This window comes from Emys orbicularis, chromosome 3, assembly GCF_028017835.1.
Source record: "Emys orbicularis isolate rEmyOrb1 chromosome 3, rEmyOrb1.hap1, whole genome shotgun sequence".
NCBI lineage: Eukaryota > Metazoa > Chordata > Testudines > Emydidae > Emys > Emys orbicularis.
Window position 1 is genome coordinate 168,648,253 of NC_088685.1, and position 26,395 is coordinate 168,674,647.

Consider the following 26,395-nt stretch of genomic DNA (forward strand, 5'->3'; position numbering starts at 1 on the left):
AGCAGCTCCCTCAGCTCTGTCCACGAATGCAGCTCTTTCAGCCTCCAGCTGGGGGATTTTCCCTGCACCAACACCACAGAGGAAGACACAGCAGCTCCAGAGGGGAGCAGTAACAGTGCAGTTCCAGTGAGAGGCTCCAGGAAGGCAGAGTTGCGTGTTCTAAGCTTGCCTCTTTCTGACAGGCTTTTTCAGCCATTTCCAACAATCTCTACAGCTTTAGCTCTGGTCCAGCCCTGTCTCTACAAGTACCCCTCCAGCTTCTCAGCCTCTGAATCTACATACAGAACCTTCATCGGTGCAGCCTTTTTCCTTTCTAGCACTGATGCAGGCTTGGCTTAGCTGCTTGCAGTGTCTGCCTCAATCAATGGCTACAGGATACTCCACATGGTGAACGATAAAGTAAAGAAAGGTTTGTAAAGATAATTTTGTTATTCTTTTATAACTCTAACACAGGGTAGACCCTACTTCTGAAGCCTTTGTAGTAGTAGTGCTGGACCTTTGGATGACTCTTTCTTGGGTCTCCCTTCCTACCATGTCCTCATTCCCTTCATCTCCTTTCTTTGTGCATGTAGGGATCCTGTCTTCAGTATAGATTGCCACATCTCCATAAGCTTTTTAAATGTAGACCCCACTCTTATCTTCCTGGGATCTGGACTAGCCTTTGGCATTATCAACCTTCAACATGCTTTCCCTAAAGCCTGGTCCAGATGTCTGCCCCCTTGAGGAGTCTGGTGCATCTGTTCTCCAACAAGAGAAAATGTCAAGCTAGACACATAATGTAAACCATGTCTCAAGATGAGCATAATCCTACACACTCAAATTCTCTGCAATACAATCCCAAATTCCCACTCTTGACTCTTCAGAAGCAAAAAGCCCTCGAACTCTAATCTACTATCATCCAAACTGCAAACAGTTTTTCTTTCGTCTCAGAAAGGAGAATTCAGATCCATAAACCATTTGAAATAAGGACACACAATAAGACAACTGAACCAAGAGATGGTTACCAAGGATGCCAGCTTATTTGGTTTGGTAACCTACCTATCATTTTACGTTGTTCAGGGTCAACAGTGCCAGGATGAGACAAATCAAAATATAAATTTGCTGGAGCCCTGGGTTACTTGGCTAGCTGTCCTTACCCTAGTTGAAATAATATGTGATACATCAACACATTTTGGTGATAGACAGTTACATTACTGCTATGGCCAGTGAGAACAAACATGGGACCACAAAGTGTTTACAACAGCACAAAAGGTCATGATGTTGCTAATAAAAGGGGCAGAATGAAATCTGGCATCAGTTCAGGTGGTAAGCTCTTTATAGAGGCAGATTGGTTGGCACCCAGCAGGCAATCACTGGACCTGCAGAATGGAGTCTCCTCCAGTCTGCATTCCACAACCTGCCACAGAAATTCAGAATATGAATATAGGACCTTTTTCAAAGGGGAGACAGTTGAAATCCTGGTCTGCTGGATTTCTGGATTTCTCCCTTTCCTCTCCTGGTATCCAGAACACCGAGGCAAGTAAGAGAAAGAAAAACTCATTCTAATGACTCTCTTTTGGCCTTGGACCATCCTGTTTTTGGATCATCTGGAATGATCCCATTGCCTTTTCATATCCCCAGGTGGATGAATCTATTATCTCAATGGTCCCTGCTACATCCAGCTGCAAGATGTTTCTGCAGCCCAGCATCTCCCACAATTCTGCTACACATTGCTGCTCTCCCCTCTCTGCAGCTACCAGAAGAGGTTCAAAGCTGCAGAGCAGCTTGTACTGGCCATGCTTCCTCCTCCTGCTTGCCACCAGATCTTCTGCCTCTCTGGCAGCAAACAGTGGAAGTTCACACAGCTCCCATCCCTTTTCTTTCAGCTTCATTGTTCTGGCAGTTTTTCAGGTAGTTTCAATGTTTTGTTTTGCTTCAAGCCTCCTCTTCTCCTGGTCTAGGGTCTGAGCAGGACAGTTGTCATAGTCACCTGGAGCCTCCACTGCCGCGCCTCCCCGTTGGCCTCCTCTGCCCCTTCTCAGGCATGGCAGAGTGGTCACACAAGGACTGGGCAAAATCAAAGAAGAGCTCTATATGTGAAGCAGTTTTCTCATGCTCAGCTGAAGGCAGATTATGCTTAGTCTGCTCCCAGCCAGCCAACCCTAACTCTGCCAGGGTACAGGGCTCTGATTTGGACAGGCATGTTGAGTCCCCCTAGGATGGTGAACACTTGGAGAGATAATTCTATAGAGGTCTCTATGCTCTGTGTAAAGCAAGCTGCAAGAAATCCCATTCTAGCCAGGCCTGGGAAGCCACTCCTGTGAAGAGCACAAAACAGTCAAAAATCCAGAAAGAGGAAGTAAGAAAAGAAAAAGTACCCAAAAAAAAAAAAAAAACAGAAAGACTTTTTGTCCTCCTCCATCTCTAACAAGGAAGGAGAGCTCTCAGTCTCTGAATATGAAAAGAATTCTGGGAAAATTCAGCAAAAACGTTTTACCCACACGAAGTGTGAAGCCTGGTGCAAAAAGGTTGTGTCCATGATTCAGATCCAGCCTGAGCAGGTTCCTGAGTGACAAGTCTCAATGTAAATATCTCCCCTCAAAATCCTCTCCTCAGAATGCAATTCCCCTGCACTCCTCCTTTGAGGATGTGGTTAGAGAGGAGTGGGGAAAATCAGACAAGAGTAAGCACATTAATAGACATGACCTTGGGACTATAAAAGCTACCAGAGCCAAAATATTTTATTACTGTACTGAGATCCCAAAGGGGGATGCCCCAGTAGCATCCTTAGCAAGAACTATGGTTATTCCAGTTGAAAGGGAGTTCTTTCCCAAGAACCCGACAGATAGGAAAGTGAAGATCACTCTTAGAAGGACTTTGGAGGCATCCTTGGCCACTCTCAGAGACTCTCTCACACCTACATGCTTTGCGAGAGCTTCCCTGTCTTGGTTGGAAGATGTCAGGGCCTTTGAAGCACAGGGATCACACTGACTTTAGCGCCATTCTCAGGAAAATTTCCCAGGCAATAGCATTTGTGGCTGACACCTGAAGGGATGCAATGAGGTTTTTGGCCAGGGCCATGGCATCCAGCTCAGTGGGCAGGAGTCAAATATGGCTCTGTCCCTGGAATGTAGACCTTCAGGCATGGCAAGTCCTGTGGCCTTCAGGTTCACAGGATTTCTCCTCTTTGGAGAAATAATAAATAAGATTGTAGCAGAAAATCCTGCTAAATCTAAGCAGTCCCTCCCTTCTCCAACAAGTGCTTTCAGGAAGGAGTACAAACATGCCTTCAGGCACTCCCTTTGTCCCTCTTCCTCGCACAAGTACCAGAGGAAGAATAGCAGATATTCCAAGATAAAGCACCTGAAGCCAGAGCTCAAGGATAAAGCCCAGAGGTGGTCCTGCAGCCCTCAAGAGCCCGTCCTGAAAATGAGCAGATATGCCTTCACCCAGAACTGAATCTCAGACACAGAATTTCCCACTTCTTGGAAGAATGGTTTATATTGATCACAGACAAATAGGTGAGAAAAATAGTAAATCAGGAATACTCCCATGAGCTATGGGCTCCACCACATCCTTTCTTCATCCAGTCCCCCATCTCCACTGATCTCATCAAGCACAAATCGATCCAGAAAAAAAAAATCTCCAGTCCTCTGTACAGAGGAGTGATAGAAGGAATTCCCTCACACGAAAAGTTCTCAGAGTTCTATTCTGTCGTCTTCATCATTTGGATGGGCACAGGGAGAGTCAGAGTCATTCTAGATCTCAAAAGTCTCAACAAGTGGATGGAGACCCTAGTTTCTACGGTGTCGTTCCTGTGGAAAAGGAGGGAGGAGGGTCTCCTAACCTCAGTGGAGCTGGTGGATGCATATCTCCACATCCACATCCATTTGTGCCACTGCAGCCTTCTGAAATTGGCTTGTGACACAGAGCACTACCTGGAATGAACCCTCCCATTAGGTATCGTTTTGGCCCCAAGGGTCTTTACGAAGATGCTGGCAGTGGTCATAGGCAGACTCTTGTGGTAGGGGACTTACTTATACCCTTTTCTGGTTGACATTCTAATCAGACCTCTGAACCAGCATTGTGTGGTGCACACCATCACAATGCAAACTGTGGACCTCTTGCAAACCCACAGCTTTATGATAAACCTCAAGAAAAGTTCCTTGATCCCATTGATAACCCACCTGAGAGTGGACATAGACACCTTGGTGGCAAAGATCTACCCATCACACAACAGGTTCCAAAAGGCTCAGGATGTTATCCCCATCCTGCACAAGTGCACCAAACAATTATAGCTCAGTGCCTTCAGCTACTGGGTCTCCTGGTGTTATGTATAGGTATCACCCAATGGGCAGGATCCCACGTCAGGCATCTTCAAGCCTTCCTTCTTAAAGTATGAGACTACCCCGCGGAGTGCATGAAAGATCAGGTGGTGATCTTGAACCAGAAACTTGGCTCTCTAGCATGGTGGACAATCCCTGGGAACGGACTTCCCATATGTCTTCCAGAGCTTCTGGTTCTCACAACCAATGCCAGCTTGCTAGGTTGGGGAACACACTTGGGACCCAGGATGGCGCAGGGTACCTGAAGTGCCAAGTAGAGGAAACACACCATCAATCTCCTGGAGCTCAGAGTCGTCAAGTTGGCTCTCAGGAGATTTCAGAGCTACCTACAGGGCAATCAAATCCTGATCCAGTCAGACAATACAACCAGGGTTGCATACATAACCAAGTGTACGAATACAGAATGGGGGATAACTGGCTTGGCAGCAGCACTGCTGAGAAAGATCTGGGAGTTGTGGTGGATCACAATCTCAACATGAGTCAGCAATTCAGTACTGTTGCAAAAAAAGCAAATGCAATTTTAGGTTGCATTAACAGAAGCATAGCATGCAAGTCATGGAAGGTGAAAATACCACTCCATTTTGTGCTGGTTAGGTCTCAGCTGGAGTACTGTGTCCAATTTGGTTACCAGTGTATAGAAAGGATGTAGAGAAACTGGAAAGGATCCAAAGGTGAGTGACAAAGATGACCAAAGGGATGGAATGCAAGCCATCTGAGCAAAGGCTAAAGGAACTGAGTATGTTTAGTTTGGAAAAGAGGAGATTGGGGGGGGGGGGGCAACAGGCTAGCAGTCTTCAGATACTTGAAAGGCTGCCATAAAAAAGATGGAGAAAAGTTGTTCTCTCTTTCCACAGAGGGCAGGACAAGTGGCAATGGGTTCAAACTACAGCATAGCAGATTTAGATTACAACTCAGGAAAAACTTTGTAACTGTAAGAACAGTAGGACAATGGAACAGACTGCCTCAGGAGGTTGTGGAAACGACTTCACTGGAGGCTTTCAAAAGGAGTCTGGACAGCCATCTGTCTTGTATGGTTTAGACACAACAAATCCTGCATCCTGGCAGGGGGTTAGACTACATGACCCTTGCGATCCCTTCTAACACTATGATTCTGTGATAAACATCCAAGAATGAAAAAATTAGTATAGCTCTGCATGCAGAATTGATGGATATAATGGAATGGGCAGAAAAGACCCTATCTTCCCTAAAGTGATACACATAAAAAGAGAGCTGAATCAGAAAGTAGACTGGCTCAGCAGACACATAGTCAACAAATCAGAAAGGTACCTGAACGAGCAAGTTTTCAATCTGAACTCAAAGATGTTGTTTCCCCTCGGTTGATCTGTTTGTAAGTTGCAAAAACATCAAAGAGCTGAAATACTTCACACAGGAAATAGATCCCAAGTCCCTGGGAACAGATGCCCTTTTGCACAAGTGGCCACAAGGTCTGCTATATGCAGTCCCACCCTTCCCTCTTATAGGGCAAGTGATCCAAAAATTAAGCAGGAACAAGCAAAGGAGATTGTGATAACTCCACTCTCTGATCTGATAAAGCTGAAACTGGAATCACCATTACAGCTGCTACCCAGACCAGACATTCCCTTCTGAGGCTCTCTTCAAGGGAAGTGTTACCAGCACTAGCCCTATCTTCCAAAGTGATCAGGACTTTGCTCATATCCAGGTAAATCTCCACAATAAAATCCTATTCCTTCAGCTGGAGCAAGTTCAGCTTTTGGTGTCAGGAGCACAATGCTAATTGGAATTCCAGCTATCCTGGACTTTCTCCAAAAAGGTGTGGATAAAGGTCTTCAGCCCCGCCCAGCCCAATCTTCCCTAAATGAGACCTACCACTGGTGTTGAAGGCCTAACCCTTAAGAGATTCTGACTTCTATATCATTGTTTTATCCCTCCATCGAAACTAATTTTCTGGTCACCATCACATCTACTAGCCACGATTCAGAGCTGGATGTTCTGCATGTGCTGTGATGACAAGGTGGTACTAAGAACTCTGGAGTTGTTTCTTCCCAAGGCAAACTGGCCTTTCTGCACCTCACAGGGGATTATCTTTCCCTCCTTCTGCCCAAAGCCACAGCACCTGTCTGAGAAGCTGTGGCACACTTGTGATGTCAGAAGAGCACCGAAAAGCTACCTCAAATGCACACAGTCCGCAAGGAGGTCAGGCACCCTGTTTTTCTCCTTTCCTCTGCAATGTCAAGGGCTCAGAGTCTCAAGGCTCTCTCTTTTTAGACTGTTCAGATTATGCCGTGTTGAGGCTCACAAAGTGTCAGGCCCTCCTGTTCCAGAAGGAATCAGGGCCTCCTCCACGACATCAAATTGCGCACCTCATGGGCCAAACAAGCATGTGCCTCCACTGCAGAGATGTGCAGAGTAGCCACGTAGTCGTTAGTTTACAACTTTATCAAACGTTACAAAGTGGACTTTCTGTTCTCCACAGAAGGCAGGAAGATGCTCAGGGCAGTGGTCCAGTAGTGGCATTGCCTTTTGGACAGTTTTCAAGGGAATGTCTATCATTCTTTCTGTTTACCTTTTCTTGTTCCTCCCTACTTGTGTTCACTGCTTGCTACTTCCTGTGCATAGCAGAATTGTAAGAGGCACTGGGCTACAGAATGGAAAATTTCTTACCCAATAATTTCCTTTCATTTAGCAGTGTCTCCCTCGATTCTACCCACCCTGGATGGCTTTCTGCCAAGGGGGGGAGGCAGCATTTTATTTGGCCTATCTGCCATTCAGAGAATTGGCTTGGTGTACATAATCAATGAGTTGGACATTGATGTTACGTTAATAAATAATTTCCTTTATGAGTTTTTCACACCGCTATGGAATGACTCATCTGGTGGCAAGTGGGAGAAGGGAGTGTGACCAATGTGAGTCATGCTGGAGCTTTCAAAAGCCTTTGGAAGCTGCAGAGAAAGGACAGCAGCCCATGCATAGCAGAATTGTAGGAGATGCTTCTAGCAGAAAGGAAATGATCAGGTAAGAAAGTTTCCATTCCTGTGCCCCAGCAGGAAAGGCTATTTTCAGAAATTTAGTGAAACACTCCCCTCTCTAAAACAGTTCACTAAGTTAGAGTATACTACGGTTTGGAATAGATTCAGTTCAGCCACATCTCACAGATCCTTGATTATTCACAGGGTGAGTTATCTCTCAGCCTTGAGACAAATTCTTCTCAAATGTGCCTCCACAATTCCATCCACTATAGGATTATTCCAGCAAGGTTTCTTCACATGTCACCTTTATTAATTAATTGATGCTCAAAAAAATCCATCAAAACAACTAACCTACCAAATGAAGAAACAAAAACACCTTAGAGTAGCATTGTGGAAACTCAGCTTGGTGCTAAATGTCTTTACCAAGCCTCTCTTTGAGCTCCTGTTGACCACTTAGTGTTTAAATTGGAATCCTCATTTGCGCTATGCAGGGCTGCAACTTCCATTCCTTGAGGGGGTCATTTAGGGATTTGGGGCAAAAATCTGTCTGGGGATTGGTTCTGCTTTGAGCAGGGAGTTGGACTAGATGACCTCCTGAGGTCCCTTCCAACTGATATTCTATGATTCTATGATTTTGACAAAGTGGTCCATCATCCGGACAGGAAATGATCTCTCCCTTTCACTAGGCACATCTTGTCCTTCCAATATTCTGCCCTAAGCCATTGTACCAGAGAGAAAAGCAATGTTGTATTTTGGAACTAGTCTCATCAGGATAAATCCATTCAGGAGATCTACAGCACATTTATTAGTTTTACCTGTTACTGTTACTGGCTGTCAAGAAAAACAGAAGCTTTAATTACTAAATGGCAAAAATACTATATCAGATAAGCTTAATGCAATTAGGGTGGTTTTTGTTTTTTTTTTTTTTTTTGTAACATAGCTGTTACACTGCTGCAAAAATCCAAGTGCTCCAAAAACCCTAATGTTGGAATTGTGACCTGGGTTTTGATGGAAAAAGAGAAATTTGTTGTCTAATGATTTTTCTTTTCCAACTATCCATGATCGCCATTCCATCCCTCCCTTGACATGCATTTGTAATTACTTTAGACCTTTATGTCTTTTGTGCTCTGTATATGGATATCTCAGAAAAAGTTAGTCGAATGGTTCAATATAGTTAATCAAAGTCCTTAGAATGCATTTCAGCTTTGGAAGTAATCTAATATGGGCTGTTCCCAGAAGGGGAGACTAAGCCTCCTTGCTGTGACCAATAGGTCTCATCTGTCTCCTGGAGCTTCAGAGCAAAGCAAAACCCATAGTTGGAATGGTAAGCCTGGGTATTTGGATAAGAACCATCAGGTAAGACACTTTTCTCTGTCTAATGCAGTACATTTAAAAGAGGGAACCTGTAAATCTTTGAGAGTTCTGCACCTTGTAGATTACTCTTCAGTATACCACAGGGAAGTTTGGTTTCCCAGAGAACAGGTTCCAGGTCTTTTGTTCATTTGAATTTTGCTACTACTGCAAATGATGTTTCAAGCATCAGTAAATCAGAAATGTAGTCAGACAAGCGGAAAAAGTGCTTTCCCTTAGTATGTGTTGTCATATTCTCAGGTACCCAAGTCTGTTACAACTCTAAAACGATCAAACAAATGTTAGGCCAATGTCTGACCATCAGTATTGTCACACAATACCACAAGTTAATTTTACAGATACTATTTTACATGTGTCTCAAAGACACGTTTAAAGACATTAATTTAGTCTCAAAATACCTCCTCATAGTAGTTAAATACAATATTGTTCCCACTTTGTAGATGGGTGAATTTGAGGCCCAGATTAATGAATTGATTTGCTTATGGTCACACAGTGAGTCAATGGCATAGATTAAAAATAGAACTTAGATGTTCTGATTCCCTGCTCTAAACAGTAGACAAGATTGCCTCAGCTACCTGTTAGGTCTCAGAATGCTAGCATTTTCAATGCGTTTTACACAGGTGTAAATAACTACACAAAATGCAAATCAGCAGAGGCCCAGCTTGTTTAACCTATTTCTTTAATAATTATAAAAATGTATTTTCAGATTAAGTTATGCAAATCATTAATCATAGAACTTAGTTTTAAATTAGTACTTTCCAAAGCAGATTTTTTTCTGAAGTTGTTACTCTATCAGTTGATTGATCATATTTAAATATAAGTGTGTGTGTGTGTGTGTATATATGTGTGTGTGTGTGTGTGTGTGTGTGTGTGTGTGTGTGTGTATGTATATATACACACACATTCTGAAATCAACTCTTTCTTTATTCTTGCTATTTGGAAATCTTTGGTCTGAACCATTTGCCCATGGCATAAATAATATAAACTTTGCCCATAGCAAAAAGAATAAAAATATGAATGATGCTATGTACTGCATCTGACTTGAAATAAGGTAGCAGGAAATCACACAGCTTATATCATTAGCATGATAAAACCCTGGTTATGGATATGTATATGGCCCTCACAATTAGAGCAAATGAATATTTGATTTTTCAGTTTGCTGGTAGTTTTGAAAAAATCTAAAAAAAATTGAGCTCAGATTGAACCCAAACCAAGAATTGCAAATATATATATTGCAAAATCAAAAAAATTGACAAAAAATTCATTTTGAACAAAATGTTTCATTTTTTCCCCCCAGGCCTTTTTGAACTCAAAAGCAAAGGAAATGATTCATAGAACAGCAGGGTGGGCAGAGGTGGTGCATTTTTTTTAAACAAATAGTTTATTCACAAATAAATGTCTACCCCTAATTATTCATGAATTTGACATGAATTTGCTGAATAGTTTTGGCTCAATTTATTTTGGGATTTAAGTGCCATTCACAAAATGGCTGAACGGGGACTTGTCAGTGGTGGTTTCTTTTAGCCTATAGCCCAGTGGTTAGGGCACTCATCTGAGACCCTGTGTTCATCCCCCTCTCTCCCCCCAATGTGGAGAAAGGAATTGAACTTGGGTCTCCCATGTTGGAGGAAAGTGCCCTACCAACTGGGCTTTGAGGAATTTTGGTGCAAATCTTTCCCTTGAAGTCGTTCTACTTTGTATCCATAGTTAGTCATTAGAGTATTGACTAAATACAATCTTTTTTTTTAAAAAAAAATTGTCTGGTTTGTTTTATAACTTTTTTTCTTTTATAAATGTTTTGTAACCACTGGAGTGGGGAGAGGGAGATGAACAGTGTTGTTTTAGTCTTTTATAAGTGATTTAAATGCTTTAAAGTGGGTCACCATAAATTAGTACTGCAAGGGAAAAACAATGTGAAATTGTCACAGAAAAAACTAAAGGAATTACCAATTCAAGTCCCATTCATTGTATGGCTAAATCCTTCAGTTAGCTTTGAAAACCTCATGTAGCACAAAAAATAAAGGTAAAACACATCAAATGAGTATGACATAAATATAATATTCTAAATACATCTGACAAAATTGTGCTAAAGCAACCTTACAAAATTCTACTCGCACACTAGCCTGGGATGAGTACATTTTGGGCTGGTAGGGAAAGTATCATTATTGTTTACATTATCAGAACAGAAAGGGCAAATAGATTTTGTGCCTGGGTTGGTGATTATTTTCTGACTGTTTTGTAAAGCTCCTTTATAGAATTTAGATTTAAAACTCAGGCCTTCATCAGATCATTTAACCAGTCCATTATTGTGAATAAAATATACATCAATATTCATAAAAGCCTGGATTCCCATCTCTGAAGACATGTGCCTGCTTAGAGAAACACCTTTCTGGAATGCATGGCAACAGTCTGGAGCAGCTGCTTTGACAAAGACTCTTCATTTAAAAGGTAGCAGCACTAAGGTGCTGTAATTCCACTGAATTTATTTTCTAATTTTGCTGAACGGAGCACTGGCCCATATGCCTCAGTGGCAACGTAGATCCATCCTCCATTTGGAATTATGCACCCATTTCACAGCATCTGCCAAAGTAAGAGAATAGGGTCTCAGCCAATCTGACCTGGGGGAAAATTCCTTCCCAACCCCAAATATGGTGATCTGTTAGACCCTGAACATGTGGGCAAGACCCACCAGGCAGATACCCAGGAAAGAATTCTCTGTAGTAACTCAGAGCCCTCTTCACCTAGTGTCCCGTCTCCAGCAGTTGGGGATTTTTGCTACTGGCAATCACTGCTGGGCCACATACCATTTTAGGAAGTCCCATCATACCATCCCCTCCATAAAATTATCAAGCTCAGTCATGAAGCTGGTTAAGTTTTTTGACCCCACTGCTACCCTTGGAAGGCTATTCCAGAACTTCACTCCTCTGATGGTTAGAAACCTTCATCTAATTTTGAGCCTAAACTTGTTGATGGCTAGTTTATAGGCATTTGTTCTTGTGTCTACATTGGCTCTTAACTTAAACTCCTCTCTCTCTCTGGTATTTTCCCTCTGATGTATTTATAGGGAGCATTCATATCTCCCCCCCACACACCCAGCCTTCTTTTGGTTAGGCTAAACAAGCCAAGCTCTTTGAGTCTCCTCTCATAAGGTAGGTTTTCCATTCCTCGGATCATCCTAGTTGCCCTTCTCTGCACCTGTTCCAGTTTGAATTCATCTTTCTTAAATATGGGAGACCGGAATTGCATACAGTATTCCAGATGAGGTCTCACCAGTGCCTTTTATAATGGTACTAACACTTCCTTGTCTCTATTGCAAATACACCTCTACCCCTATATAACATGACCCGATATAACATGAATTCGGATATAAAGCGGTAAATCAGCGCTCCGGGGGCAGGGGGCGGGGCTGCGCACTCCGGCGGATCAAAGCAAGTTCAATATACCGCGGTTTCACCTATAATGCGGTAAGATTTTTTGGCTCCTGAGGACAGCGTTATATCGGGGTAGAGGTGTATCTCGCCTGATGCATCCTAGTACTGCATTAGCCTTTTTCATGGCCACATTGCATTGATGGCTCATAGTCATCCTGTGATCAACCAATGCGCCCAGGTCTTTCTCCTCTTATGTTGCTTCCAACTGATAAAGTCCCCAGCTTATAGCAAAAATTCTTCTTAATCCCTAAATGCATGACCTTGCACTTTGCACTATTAAATTTCATTCCATTTCTATTACTCTAATTTACAAGGTCATCCAGATCTTCTTATATGATATTCCGGTCCTCCTCTGTAGTGGCTATACCTCCCAACTTCATGTCACCACAAATTTTATTAGCGCACTCTCACTTTTTGTGCAAGGTCAATAATAAAAATGTTAAATAAGTTTGGTCCCAAAACCGATCCTTGAGGAACTCCACTAGTAACCTCCCTCCAGGCTGACAGTTCGCCTTTCAGTATGACCTGTTGTAGTCACCCCTTTAACCATCTTTCAATTCTCATATATCCCCATCTTCTCCAATTTAACTAATAATTTCCCATGTGGAAATTCTTAATCCCTAAATGCATGACCTTGCACTTTGCACTATTAAATTTCATTCCATTTCTATTACTCTAATTTACAAGGTCATCCAGATCTTCTTATATGATATTCCGGTCCTCCTCTGTAGTGGCTATACCTCCCAACTTCATGTCACCACAAATTTTATTAGCGCACTCTCACTTTTTGTGCAAGGTCAATAATAAAAATGTTAAATAAGTTTGGTCCCAAAACCGATCCTTGAGGAACTCCACTAGTAACCTCCCTCCAGGCTGACAGTTCGCCTTTCAGTATGACCTGTTGTAGTCACCCCTTTAACCATCTTTCAATTCTCATATATCCCCATCTTCTCCAATTTAACTAATAATTTCCCATGTGGAACTGTATCAAATGCCTTACTGAAATCCAGGTAGATTAGATCTAATGCATTTCCTTTGTCTAAAAAATCAGTTATCTTCTCAAAGAAGGAGATCGGGTTGGTCTGGCACAATCTACCTTTTGTAAACCATGTTGTATTTTATCCCAATTACCATTCGCCTCTGTCCTTAACTACCTTCTCTTTCAAAATTTATTTGACCTTGCATACAATTAAGGTCAAACTAACAGGCCTGTAGTTTCCTGGATCACTTTTTTCCCCCTTTCTTAAAAATAAGAACTATCATAGGTACCAATCCATGGGCACTCTGGGGCTGGAGCACCCATGGGAAAAAATGGGTGCTCAGCACCCACCGGCGGCCCCACCAATCAGCTCTTCCCCCTCCCCCCAGCACCTTCCACCCACCAGTGGGCCCTGCCAATAAGCTCCTCCTCCCAGTTCCCCCCCACCCATCGTGATCAGCTGTTCAGTGGTGGGCAGGAGGCACTGTGGGGAGGGGGCAGAACAGGGTGGGAAGAGGTGGTGTGGGGGCAGAGTGGGGACAGGAAGAGGCTGGTGGGGCCTTTGGAAAAGGGGTGGAGTGGGGGCAGGGCCTGGGGCAAGGCGGGGCTCAAGCCTCCCTCCCCCTCCCCAGAAAATGACAAAGTCGGTGCCTGTGGGAACTATATTAGCAATTCTCCAATCATAGGGTATGACCCCTGAGTTTACAGATTTATTAAAATCTTTTCTATTGGGCTTATGATTTCATGTGCCAGTCCCTTTAATATTCTTGGATGGACCTTATCTGATTTGATTAAGTCCCATTAAGCTGTTTGAGTTTGACTTACAACTCTGACGTGGTAATTTCTACCTGCATATACTCATTCCCATTAGCCACCCTGCCTCTACCTCTAAGCTATTCATCAGCCTTATTAAAAACTGAGGCAAAGTATATGTTTAGGTGTCGGGTCATGCCTAGATTATCTTTAATCTCCACCCCATCCTCAGTGGCTAGCAGTCCCACTTCTTCTTCTTCTTTTTTTATGTAGCTATAGAACCTCTTACTATTGGTTTTAATTCCCTTTGCAATATCCAGCTCTGCTTGGCTTTTGGCAGTTCTCATTTTATCCCTACACTTTCTGACTTGCAAGAGCTAGCTTTCCTTGCTGAACCCCCCATCTTCCATTCCTTGCAGGCTTTCTGCTTTTTCTTAATCACCTCTTTGAGATGCTTGCTCATCCAGTTTAGTATGCAAACCTTCCTTACGATTTTTTCCCTTTGTTTGGGATGCAGGCTTCAAATAGCTTCTGCAACTTCGACTTAAAGTAATTCCAGGCCTCCTCCACATTCACATCCTTGAGTTCTTCGGTCCAGTCCATTTCCCTAACTAATCCCCTTAATTTATTAAAGTTAGCTCTTTTGAAATCAAGAACTCTTGTTGCAGATCTATTTTTAAACTGAATTAACTCAGGATCACTTGAACCAAGGCTGTTCTCTATAACCAGTTCTTCTATGAGGTCCTCACTACTCACCAATACCAAATCTAAAATGACATCGCCTCTTATTGGTTCAGCAACTATCTGCTGAAGAAATCTGTCAGTTACTACATCCAGGAAAATCTGGGCCCTACTGGATTTAGTAACACTTGTCCTCCAATCTATATTTGGGAAATTAAAGTCTCCCATAATCGCACAATTTCCAGTAGTATTTAGTTAATTAAAAACATTAAAGAGGTCTCTATCCATAACCAAATCGGATCCTGGTGGTCTGTAACACACCTCAAGCACTATATCCTTTAGTAGCTTTCTTCCCCAAAGTGATTTTGGCCCAAACAGACTCTATCTTATCCATTCTATCATTTCTAATTTCTTTACAGTGTATCTTAGCATTAATATACAAGTCTACTCAACCACCCTTGCCTTTTTCTTTCTTTCTTTCTTTCTTTCTTTCTTTCTTTCTTTCTTTCTTGAACAGCCCATACCTTTCAATACCTGTACTCCAATCATGGCTACTATTCCACCATGTTTCTGTTATCCCTATAATATCTGGTTTCACTTCCTGCACCAGTAATTCTAGTTCCTCCAGTTTGTTACTGAGGCTCCTTGTATCGGTGTACAAATATCTTAACTGTTGCTGTTTGGGTTCGCCCCACATTCCACGCCCGATTGGGTACAGTCATTCTACTGCAGTGTTGCCCACCTTTCATCTTACCAGAGCTCCATTTTACCAAAATGTATTGTGGACCCTTTTCTGCTGTTCATTTCCATACATGTTTCCCCCATTTCAGATAATGTGAGGATAAACCTCATGTTTTTTCTTCCTAAACTGTTACTAAATCCCAGCTTTAAATACTACAAATAATTTAAAAAACATTTAAATAAAAGTATAGAAAATTAAATACTAGTTTTGCATACCAAGAGGTCTTAATGTTCTAGGTGTGGGTTTACAGATCTGTTACACTGTTAACTTTACATCCATATTTAACAAATGACATTATTCAGTTTCATGGGGTCACTGCGTCAAAATGTCTGTGTTAGGACTTTAATTTATTTCCTGAGGTTCCTTTTAGTGGGCAGAAAGAGTGGTGCATTGGATTGATTTACTGTCTCTAATCCACCATGTGGATTTTAAGGCTTGGAACTTATTCTGTGATTTAAATTTAAAACCTAGAAGAATTCAACTGTACTTCAGTAGCAAGCTGAACAAGACTGGGGAATCTCAGTAACTCAAATGTTGGGAGGATGATTCTATTGCAGAAGTAATGTTCTCTAATTTCAAGCAGCTTTGACTGTACCATTTACTCAGCATTCCATTCCACCCACTGGTTTATCCACACAGCTCCTGTTTACTTCAGTGGTAGCTGTGGACGCATATCTGAGGGCAGAATTTTGTGGGGTTAGCATCACTTTGTGATGCAGCCACATGAACTATCTACCTGGATGTCAAGTATTGCCTTTAAGAGATGCTGACATGATAATGTACAAATTAAGGGTTAAGAAAATATTTAAAAGACCCTCTACCATTTTCAGATGGGTCTCAGGGCAGTTTTATAACAAGATTACATAATTTTCTTTGCTCTGCTATAAATTAAAGCATGTATATCAAAGATGATCTTTGTTATGGGACTGCTGACTTTGCACTCTGGGATAGGCAGGCACTGGGTGTAAATTTCAATAGATGACTAAAAGTGCAGAGGAAATGAGCGGGTAATGAGAGAAGAGCAGCCAGTTCTTTAATTGAATTAAAAGCCGAGTGACACCAAAGCAGACACCTGTCCAATTACAGACAGGCCAAGGTGTTTACCATTGCTGTACAAGCGATTTGAAGATGACAGCAATCTTTCCGCCCACAGATTAACATAATGAAGGAGAACAGATTACAGCGGATGCTGGCCAAATAGCTAGGTTGGCAGCTGAGGAAAAAAGTAGTTTGTTGAAGTATGTAAATAAAAACTGCACTTTCCGTTGCCTACCTATTCAGTTCATCTGCTTCCTTGTTGCTGGCAAAATAGTGGACATGTTATGTGTAAAGGAAAAAAGTGAATTTCTCTGTATAAGCCTTTACTAAAAAAAATGAACAAGATTTACAAAAAGAATGATTTTTAGAAGCCCACTGTTCTTCACATCCCTGTCAGATGATTCAATATGTAAAATCTAATGCAGCGCAGATACAGCATGTAATATCTTTCCATTTTGTAAAATAAATAAATAAAAATTCCTCCAGTGCTTTGGGCATCTTTCTGGATGTACTGTTGCTGCTGGTGGTGCCTGAAGCTATTGGAGACCCCACAGAATGTCTCCCAACAAGAAATTCAAGGAGTATTAACTCACTATCTCATAAGGAGAATAGGCTATGGCTGCTAAATGTAAAATACAACTAAATTGCATCCAAAAGCACAGCAGAATACAATGTGAAAAGGCACTTGATGTATAACACAATATCCCCTACCACACTTCTCACAGCAGAGAACATGCAAATGTCACATTTAGATGCATTGGTTCATGCACCTATTTATTGGCTCAAGGTAATTCAAACTGTGTGGTTTTACTTTCCTCTTTGTCCCTCCCCTCTCCCTCCTGCCCCCCACACTAGGTATGTGTCAATGTTAAGTATTAATGCAAAATGCATTAGTGCTTAGCAGAGAGATTCCCTGGAGATGCTGGTGCCAAATAGCTTAATACAGATGCCTGCATTACACGGGATACTAAAACTTTAAAAACATCAATAATGCCTACTTTATGCTTATTCAATGTGCTTTCAAATTGCTGTCTTCCATCATCAAAAGATTACAGGCAAAGTTTGTTGGTACTGCTGCTGACCCTGCTCTGCCTTCAGTGTATCTGCTGTAGCATTTACATTAGATTCAGAGGTGTCAGTGCAGCTTTCCATTATCAACTGATGATTAGCAGAATCAAGAACTATGATCATAGAGGTATCTATCTTTCACCATTTTTACTCTTAAATGGAACTACATTGACTGGAGTTACCCCTGATTTATACTGTTGTAAGGGAGAGTAGAATCAGGCCCTAAAAGAGAGAGATTGAAAGATCTTGCAGATGCCAAACTTTCAGGATTTTTCAGTCAAGTACAAGAATAAACCAAGCACCTCCATTTCAGTGAAAGATTGGTCTGGAAAACTGTAGCATCTACAAACTTCTTAGCAAATACTAGGAGAATACAGCAACTCACTTTGGATTGTCACTTGTGCACATCAAAGAAAAACTGCACCAACTTTGACGTTTACTTTGCTGTCCTGCACAAGAGGAAGGGAAATTTTCTGCACTGATTGTTAATGGTAGGGACTGCTACTTACTTCCACCTCCAAGTGTGCACATCACCCCAAAGGAGGCAGGAGGTGAAGGAGGCAGCATCATGACACACTGCACTGAGGGGATCTTAGGGCAAGCTCTTTACCTCTGCATTTTCCAATTAAATATAATTTTGTAACTTCCAATAGCAAGTTCTTTCCCAAGCTGCTTATGAAAAAGTACAGCTTTTTAGCACCCCAGTGCAGGACAGTGCCTAAATAGCACAATTTGGCACCTAAGGTGAAATTCTACACTTGGAAGCCAGTGTATACATAGCGGACATCAGAATATGATGCACGTTGAAAGTTGGCAAGAGTCTGCTCTCCTTTTTTATTAATTTTTAACTTTCTTTCTGAAGTTTCACTTCATATTATTTTATTATTTCACTTGCTTTGAAATGGGAACTGCTAATGCTTTGACAGATTTCTTGAACATTTGTACACTTTCACTGTGGTACTTCTATATTTTCCAGTTTAATATAACTGTGAGATTTCCTATGCCAATACTCCTCACTGAATCGTTACACCTATCCCTACATTTTTTGAATACTAGGATGACCATTTTTTTTCAGGAGTGCATCCAGGAGTGAAATCAAATTGGTATCACTCATGGCTGATTTATAACAGAATTCTATCCACCTCTCTTCACTAACACCAATAAGTCCTGAAAAAGCACAAGTATACAAATCATTCCATGTTGAATCCTTGGGTACTGTGTCAACTGTGTTCCGTTACTGTGGTGGTGTATTAACACAGGGATTATACGATGCCACTGAAGTAATGGAACTCAGGTGATATGTTTCATATGGTACCAGGAGCTTGATATCTTGGATTAAAATGGGAAGCTTTGTAGAACAGTGTTAATGCCTGAGAGAAAGATCTCTTTAGTTTTATCCAAGAGGTTAGAAATTCCTTGGGAAAAACAAAATTTATAAGTAAAATAATTTGGTGGGGAAGGGATGAAGAAAAGCTGAGTCAATAGTTATATGTATTTAAGCTGCTGAAATCTTGAAATAACTTCTAGTTTACAAAGAATAACTGGAAGATTCCAGTTGCACAATATTAGCATATTGTTCTGAATAAAACATGATTTATTTTTAAAAAGCAGAAACTATTCCAAACCACAGGGAACTAGAAATGCAAGTTTTAATGCTTTGTCCTTTCCTCCTGTACTACTGTAAGTATATTATTTTATGTAAATATATATTGCTGGACGATGTAATTATAGCATTGTGACTGTATATGTACATACAAGGGACCGCATAGTGTACATATGCAACATTAATTTCTTCTGTTGCAGGCATGTTGACAGGCTTGCAACCCTTCGCAAACTATGGTGTAACCCTAACTGCTTGCACTTTGGCTGGCTGTACTGAGAGCTCACATGCATTGAACATCTCCACTCCACAAGAAGGTAAAGTAATTTCAAAGGTCTTGACTTCCACATTTCAGTCATGAATAATAAAATAGGAGAAGAGCTAAATGCTGCAAAGCCATTTGCTGGAAAACCCCAACCTAATTTGATGACAAAGTGCATTGCCAGAGCATAATTGCTCCATTTTTGGGGGGGTGCGAAAATGAATCAAACTCCATACCCTTTAATGACATGCATCTTTAATAGCTGTAATGCAGATTAATGGGCTTTTTAATTGCTGTTACATTGTTCATGCAAGAGCCTTGTCATTAATATGAAGCATCTGAAAGATTAATGAAAGCTTCCTCATTTTACTATGGCTCAGAAGTAAATCTAGAGACAGTCTGACTAAAAAGAATTGATTGTATGGCACAGTATGAAATTGAGAATCAAACGGTTGATTTCCATGGTCTCTTTTAACTGCTAAACACTAGCATAGGCAACAATTATTTTAGTATGATGGAACCTCCGAACGCCAATTTAGCCATTTATTAATCACTGCTCAATTTTCTGCTGCTTTTCTTAACTCTTACACATTTTTTGTTGTACTTGGAACTTAAAAGTTGCAAGCATAAATTAAGGTTTCTTAAGCTTGCATTAAGATCTAGAGCAGCAAGAAAGAAAATATATTACAGTTCTGGCTTTAGAGACCAGCTCAATAACTACTGTGCATCAATTACTGGAGGAACTGTTCCCAAAAGATCTGAAGCATACGTAACTCCTATCTCACTTAAACATAAGATCCAGGTCAAATTCATCTCTCAGTTACATCAGTCTAAAGCTGGAGTAATCCACTTGAAATCATCAGTTACTCCAGATTTGCGCCAGTATAATTTGACCCTTATGTGTAAAACAGTATTTCGTCTTCCATGAGGTGAAAGAATTTTAAAACTCATCTTAAAAAAAATATTCCCATCTGGTGTGTGGTGTGTTTTTTAAGAAGCAAATATAGGCTCCTCTTTGTTTTATTCATCCTTTTTTAAAATAAGTTAAATAAAGAAATAGCAATACAGTGCTAACGTGGAACTAAGACTTCAGCATAAGTTGATGTAAATTAGAGGCAAACCAGAAAAATCAAAACCGCACCACTTCTAATGAATTAAAATTAGATATGGTTCTCTGCCACAAAGTTTGGATTGGCTGTAAACTTATGCCAAAGCCCCAACTCTTTGTAGGGATGGGTGAATTAGTGTGGGGAAAAAAATAACCCTTTACCCCTCTGGACTTGCATGCTTTTCTAGAACCAGGTTTTAGCTAAAAGATCAGTTTTCAAAATGGAGAGAGGTAAATAGTAGTGTCCCCCAGAGATCTGTACTGGGACCAGTGCGGTTCCGCATATTCATAAATGATGTCGAAAAAGGGGTAAACAGCGATGTGGCAAAATTTTCAGACTATACAAAATTATTTAAGATAGTTAGGTCCAAAGCAGACTATGAGGAGTTACTAAGGCCTGGTCTACACTGGGGGTGAGGGGGTGGGGATCGATCTAAGTTACGCAGCTTCAGCTACGTGAATAACGTAGCTGAAGTCAACATACTTAGATCGACTTACTGTGGTGTCTTCTCTGCGGTGAGTCAACTGCTGCCACTTCCCCTCTCGCTGAGCTGGAGTACAGGAGTCGACGGGAGAGGGTTTGGGGGTCGATTTATCGCATCTAGACTACATGTGATAAATCGATCCCCGCTGGATCAATCGCTGCCCGCCGATCCGGCAGGTAGTGAAGACATACCCTAAGGGATCTCACAAAACTGGGTGACTGGGCAAACAAAATGGCAGATGAAATTCAATGTTGATAAATGCAGAGTAGTGCACACTGGAAAACATAATCCCAACTATACATACAAAATGATGGGGTCTAAATTAGCTGTTACCATTCAAGAGAGAGATCTTGGAGTCATTGTGGATAGTTCTCTGAAAACATCCACTGAATGTGCAGTGGCAGTCAAAAAAGCTAACAGAATGACAGGACCCATTAGGAAAGGGATAGATAATAAGCCAGAAAATATCATAATGCCCCTATATAAATCCATGGTACTCCCACACCTTGAATACTGTTTGCCCCATCTCAAAAAAGATATATTAGAATTGGAAAAGGTACAGAGAAGGGCAACAAAAATTATTATGGGGATGGAACAGCTTCCATATGAAGAGAGATTACAAAGACTTGTAATTTTCATCTTGGAAAAAAGACTACTAAGAGGGGTATGATGGATATCTATAAAATGATGAATGGTGTGCAGAAAGTGAATAAGGAAGTGTTATTTACCTCTTCACATAATACAAGAACCAGGGGTCACACAATGAAATTAATAGGCAGCAGGTTTAAAACAAACATAAGGAAATACTACTTCTTTGAGTAGTGTCCCTATAGGAGTGCTTCTGTCCCTGTGCTGCTGATTGGAGAACTTTGGTAGCAGTGTAGGTTAGGCCCACACATGCGCTATCTCTCCTCATGCCCTGCCACAAGGCTAACCAGCGCACACAGGCTAATCCCCCTCAGTTCCTTCTCAACTGCCCCGGGCTAGAGACGGAGCCATTAGCAGTCTGTTTCGATAATTAGCTTCTTTAGTATTTTTATTACTTAGTCTCTTCAGTCTTAGTTGAAGCCTTTTCCTCTGTATCTCTCTTCCAAAACAAAAAGCAAACAAACAAAACTTTATTTTTCCCCTTTTTTTGTTGGGGACCCCTTTCCCCAGCAAGGTATACCCGGCTCACCAGGCTTCAAGAAGTGCCTTCTCTGCCAAGTTTTGCCCACCAGGGAGGGGGGAGGGATAGCTCAGTGGTTTGAGCATTGGCCTGCTAAACCCAGGGTTATGAGTTCAGTCCTTGAGGGGGGCCATTTAGGGATTTGGGACAAAAATCTGTCCTCCTTTGAGCAGGGGGTTGGACTAGATGACCTCCTGAGGTCCCTTCCAACCCTGATATTCTATGAGTGGAGAGTAGTTCCCCCATCTATCAGTTTTGGAGGGATGCCACGCACCCTCATATGTCTGTTATCAAGAGGCTCCTTGGGTATACCCCCAATCTTCCCCCCCACCACTGGCATATGACCAACCATGGGCACCACCACTGGGCTCTATTCCACTGCCCCGGTGGCCATACTGGGATACCTGGGTGCATATCACCCCCACACTTCTCAGGCTCCCAGCCTCACTCATAAACCCTTGAGACATTCTTCTTCGGCTATGGCATCCAGAACCTCAAAACCTTCAGAAGAGATCATGGAAGAATATGAGGGTGGAGTTGAGGAAGAAGTTACTCTGAAGACCAACATCTCTTCCTGCTCTCCAAATGAGGCATTCATGCCTTGCCACCATCCTTAGCTGATGATTTCCAGCTCTCCCAGGACTTGGCAAAAAGAGTTGCAGGCACACTGCAGATACCGTTGGAGGAAGTCAAGGACGTTCATTACAAACTCCTTGACATCCCACACTCTTTCTCGACCTCCAGAATAGCTTTCCCCATCAATGAGGTTCTTATGGACCTGCAAAACTATATGACAAACCCCAGCATCAGTGAGGCCTACTTGTAAATGGTCCAATAAAAATATTACATCCTGGCTGGGGAGATGGAATATCTCTTCTCCCACCCTTCCCCCAACTCCATTGTTATGGATGTGGCAAACTCCCAGGCCCGTCAAAACCAAATGAGATCCACTCCCTATGATAGGGATTGGAAATGCTTGGACCTCTTTGGGCAGAAAGCCTACTCTTCAGGCACATTGCAGTTTCGAATTACAAACTATCAAGCCTTAACAGCGAAGTATGACTATGTCAATTATTCAGAATTCAACAGCTTTATTGATCATCTCCCAAAGTCACAGTGCAACTAATTCTGAGCTATCATCCAGGAAGGGCAGCTAGTAGCCAAAACAACTCTCCAGTCAGCCCTCGATGCAGCCAGTACAGCGGCCCAGTCCATCTCCATGACGGTGGTCATGAGAAGTATGCCATGGTTACACCTTTCAGGTTTCCCTAAAGGGGTGCAGACGACTGTTGAAGACCTTCCCTTTGAAGGCACTAAGTTGTTTACAGAGAATACTGATGCGTCTCTCCATACCCTTAAAGATTTCAGGGCAATTCTCCACGTATTAGGAATCTATACACCTGGACAAAAAACAAAATTTAGTCCACAGCCCCAACATAAATCCTGTACCTCCCGATACCAGACTCAATGCTTTTATGAACCTCAGAGAAATAAATCTAGGTTCTCCAGACGCAAACCATCAGGGCCACAACCTTCCAGGTTGCAACCATCTACCTTAAAATATCAATTTTGACATGTTAGTCGAGGTATCGACAGACCACTCCCCTCAACTGCTGACCCATTCTACCCATTCAGCAACTACCTTGCCATGTTCCGCAGGACCTGGGAATGCATACCATTGGACGGATGGGGTCTTGGAAATCATTCAAAATGGGTATTCCATCCACTTTGCCTCCCCCCACCATTACCCTTCCCGTCTTTCAGGGACCCTTCTCATGAGAGTTTACTACAAAAAGAGATCGCCTCCTCCAGTTAGGAGCCATAGAACCAGTACCTCACCATCTATGAGGCAAAGGTTTTAACTCTCGTTATTTCCTAAAACCCCAGAGGAAGGGAGGTTGGAGACCTATGCTAGACCTCAGAGCACTCAACAAGTTTGTCAAAGCTCAAAAATTCTAGATGGTCACTCTAGCAATGATTATTCCAGCACTGGAAGAGGGAGACTGTTTTTTGGCCCTCGACCTTCAGGATGCTTATTTCCATATTTCAATCATACTGTCTCTCGGACAGTTCCTCAGGTTTACCCTAGGACAACACCACTATCAATAAAGAGTACTCCTCTTCGGGTTGTCATCGGCTTCAAGGGTATTCTCCAAGGTTCTCTCAGTAGTGGGTGCTCACCTATGCTCCCAGGGGATCATGATCTACTCCTACCTGTATGATTGCCTCCTGAGAGCCTGCTCCTTCAACGAGGCTTGTCGGGTTACCAAAACTGCTACAGACTTATTCACGGATCTGGGCCTACAGATCAACACCTAGAAATCAACCTTCACCCCGGAACAATGCCTAGAATTCATAATGACTGACCTCGTCTTGTTACGGGCCAAAGCACTCCTGCCTCAGCATAGGTTCCTCTCCTGGGATGTGCTTATAGAGACAATACGAAACAGCCCCCAAATATCAGTCAGACACTGCCTCCAACTTTTGGGGGATATAGCAGCTGGCACAGCGGTGATACCTCATTCCAGGCTTCACATGCAGTGTTTCCAGATGTGGTTCAGCTCAGTCTACAGACTAAACAGAGATGGACTAGATAGACCTCTGTCACTGTCCACCAAGGTAAAAAAAACCCCTGGCCTGGTGGAAAAAAACAGGAAATATTTGCAAAGGGATCCCCTTTTTGCAAATTTCCCCGTCGGTACTTCTCACCACCGACAGATCCCTCATAGGATGGGGCATGCATCTAAACAACCTTACAACACAAGGCAAATGGTTGTCCATGGAGATATGCCTCCACATCAACCTCCTTGAGCTCAGGGTGATCAGCAGTGCCTGCACCCACTTCCTCCCGCTGATCAAGGGAACACACACGAGAGTCCTAACAGACAACATAACATGCATATACTGCATAAATTGACAGGGAGGAGCCAGATCACCCTCTGTCTGTGCAGAAGCACTAACGTTATGGAACTGGTGCATCTCCCACATTACACTATCAGCAGTCTATCTTCCAGGCACACAAAATTCGATAGCGGACAGTCTCAGTCGCAGGTTCCCACATGACCATGAAGGGGAGATGCACCCACATCTTCACAACCTATTCTGGTGGTGGGGAACACTGATCACAGACCTGTTCACCACTTTATTGAACAAGAAACGTCCATGTTACTGCTCCAGAGCAGGGATGGGGCAATGCTAGGCAATGCTCTTCTTCTTCCCTGGGACAGGAACCTTCTCTATGCCTTTCCTCCATTTCCCCTACTGTCAAAAGTCCTATTAAAAATAAAATAAGAAGGTGCACATGTCATACTGATTGCTCCCACTTGGCTGAGACTGAATTATCACCCTTACCTGTCACAGCTCTCAACGTGCCCACCAATCTCTCTCCAGTCCACTCCATATCTCCACTCATAGAACAAAGGATGTACTCTACATCCCAACCTCGGGATTCTCCACGTCAGGGCTTGGCGCCGTCATGTTTCAAATGCATAGAAAGTTCCTGCTCAGAGGAGGTACAAGAGGTATTATTACACAGTAGAAAATCCACAACATACTGTATTTACCCGCAAAAAATTATCCAGATTTCAGGCTTGGTGTAATTCTCAACAAATTTCTCCAACATCCACTATTCTTCCAAAGATCCTAGACTGTGCACTGACTCTTAAAAAATGGGGACTATCTCTCAGTTCACTCAAAGTTCTCTTAGTGGCTATAACAGCCTTCCACCGACAAGTAGAAGGCTACTCAGAGCTATCACACCGAACCACAAAATGATTCCTCGGGGGTATACTAAACCTTTTTACACAACCCTGACATCCCACCCCTACATGGGATCTAAATCTAGTGTTGAAAAGCCTGACTAGACCTCCCTTGAAACCCATGGCTGTTCACTTACATACCTGTCAATTAAAACGGTCTTCCTGGTGGCAATCACCTTGGCTAGGAGAATTGGGGAAATAGCAGCTCTGATGGCACATCTTCCCTACATGGTATTCTTTCGGGACAAGGTCACACTCAGGCCACACCTGAAATTCACACCTAAGGTGACCACCCCTTTTCACATGAACCAAATGATCCACCTTCCAACTTTTTACCCGAAGCCACACCGTGATAACAGGGAGGCTATACCGCACACACAAGGCGTTAGGAGCTCCCTGGCCTTTTACCTGGATAGGGTGAAGGCTTTTAGGAAGTCTCCTAGGCTTTTCCTTTCTCCTGCGGAAAGATCCAAGGGTTCAGTAATATCAGCCCAGAGATTTTCCATATGGGTCTCAAACTGCATTAGACAATGTTATCGGGTTCACAACATGACACTTCCAGATGGTATTCTCACACACTCCACGAGGTTGATCTCTTCATCTGTCGCCTTCCTCAAGAATGTCCCTACAACAGAAATCTGTCCATACCTTCGCAGAACATTAAGCGATTGGGGACTC

The 26,395-nt window shown here is 42.4% G+C and overlaps 1 protein-coding gene across 1 annotated transcript in view; it reads left to right on the forward strand.

Moving 5' to 3' along the window:
* USH2A (usherin) overlaps positions 1-26,395 on the forward strand; it is a 578,278-nt gene that overhangs the window by 242,391 nt on the left and 309,492 nt on the right. The window contains exon 30 of the mRNA XM_065401740.1: positions 19,140-19,253. Within this exon, the coding sequence (XP_065257812.1) occupies positions 19,140-19,253 (114 nt within the window). The remainder of the gene's footprint in view (positions 1-19,139; positions 19,254-26,395) is intronic.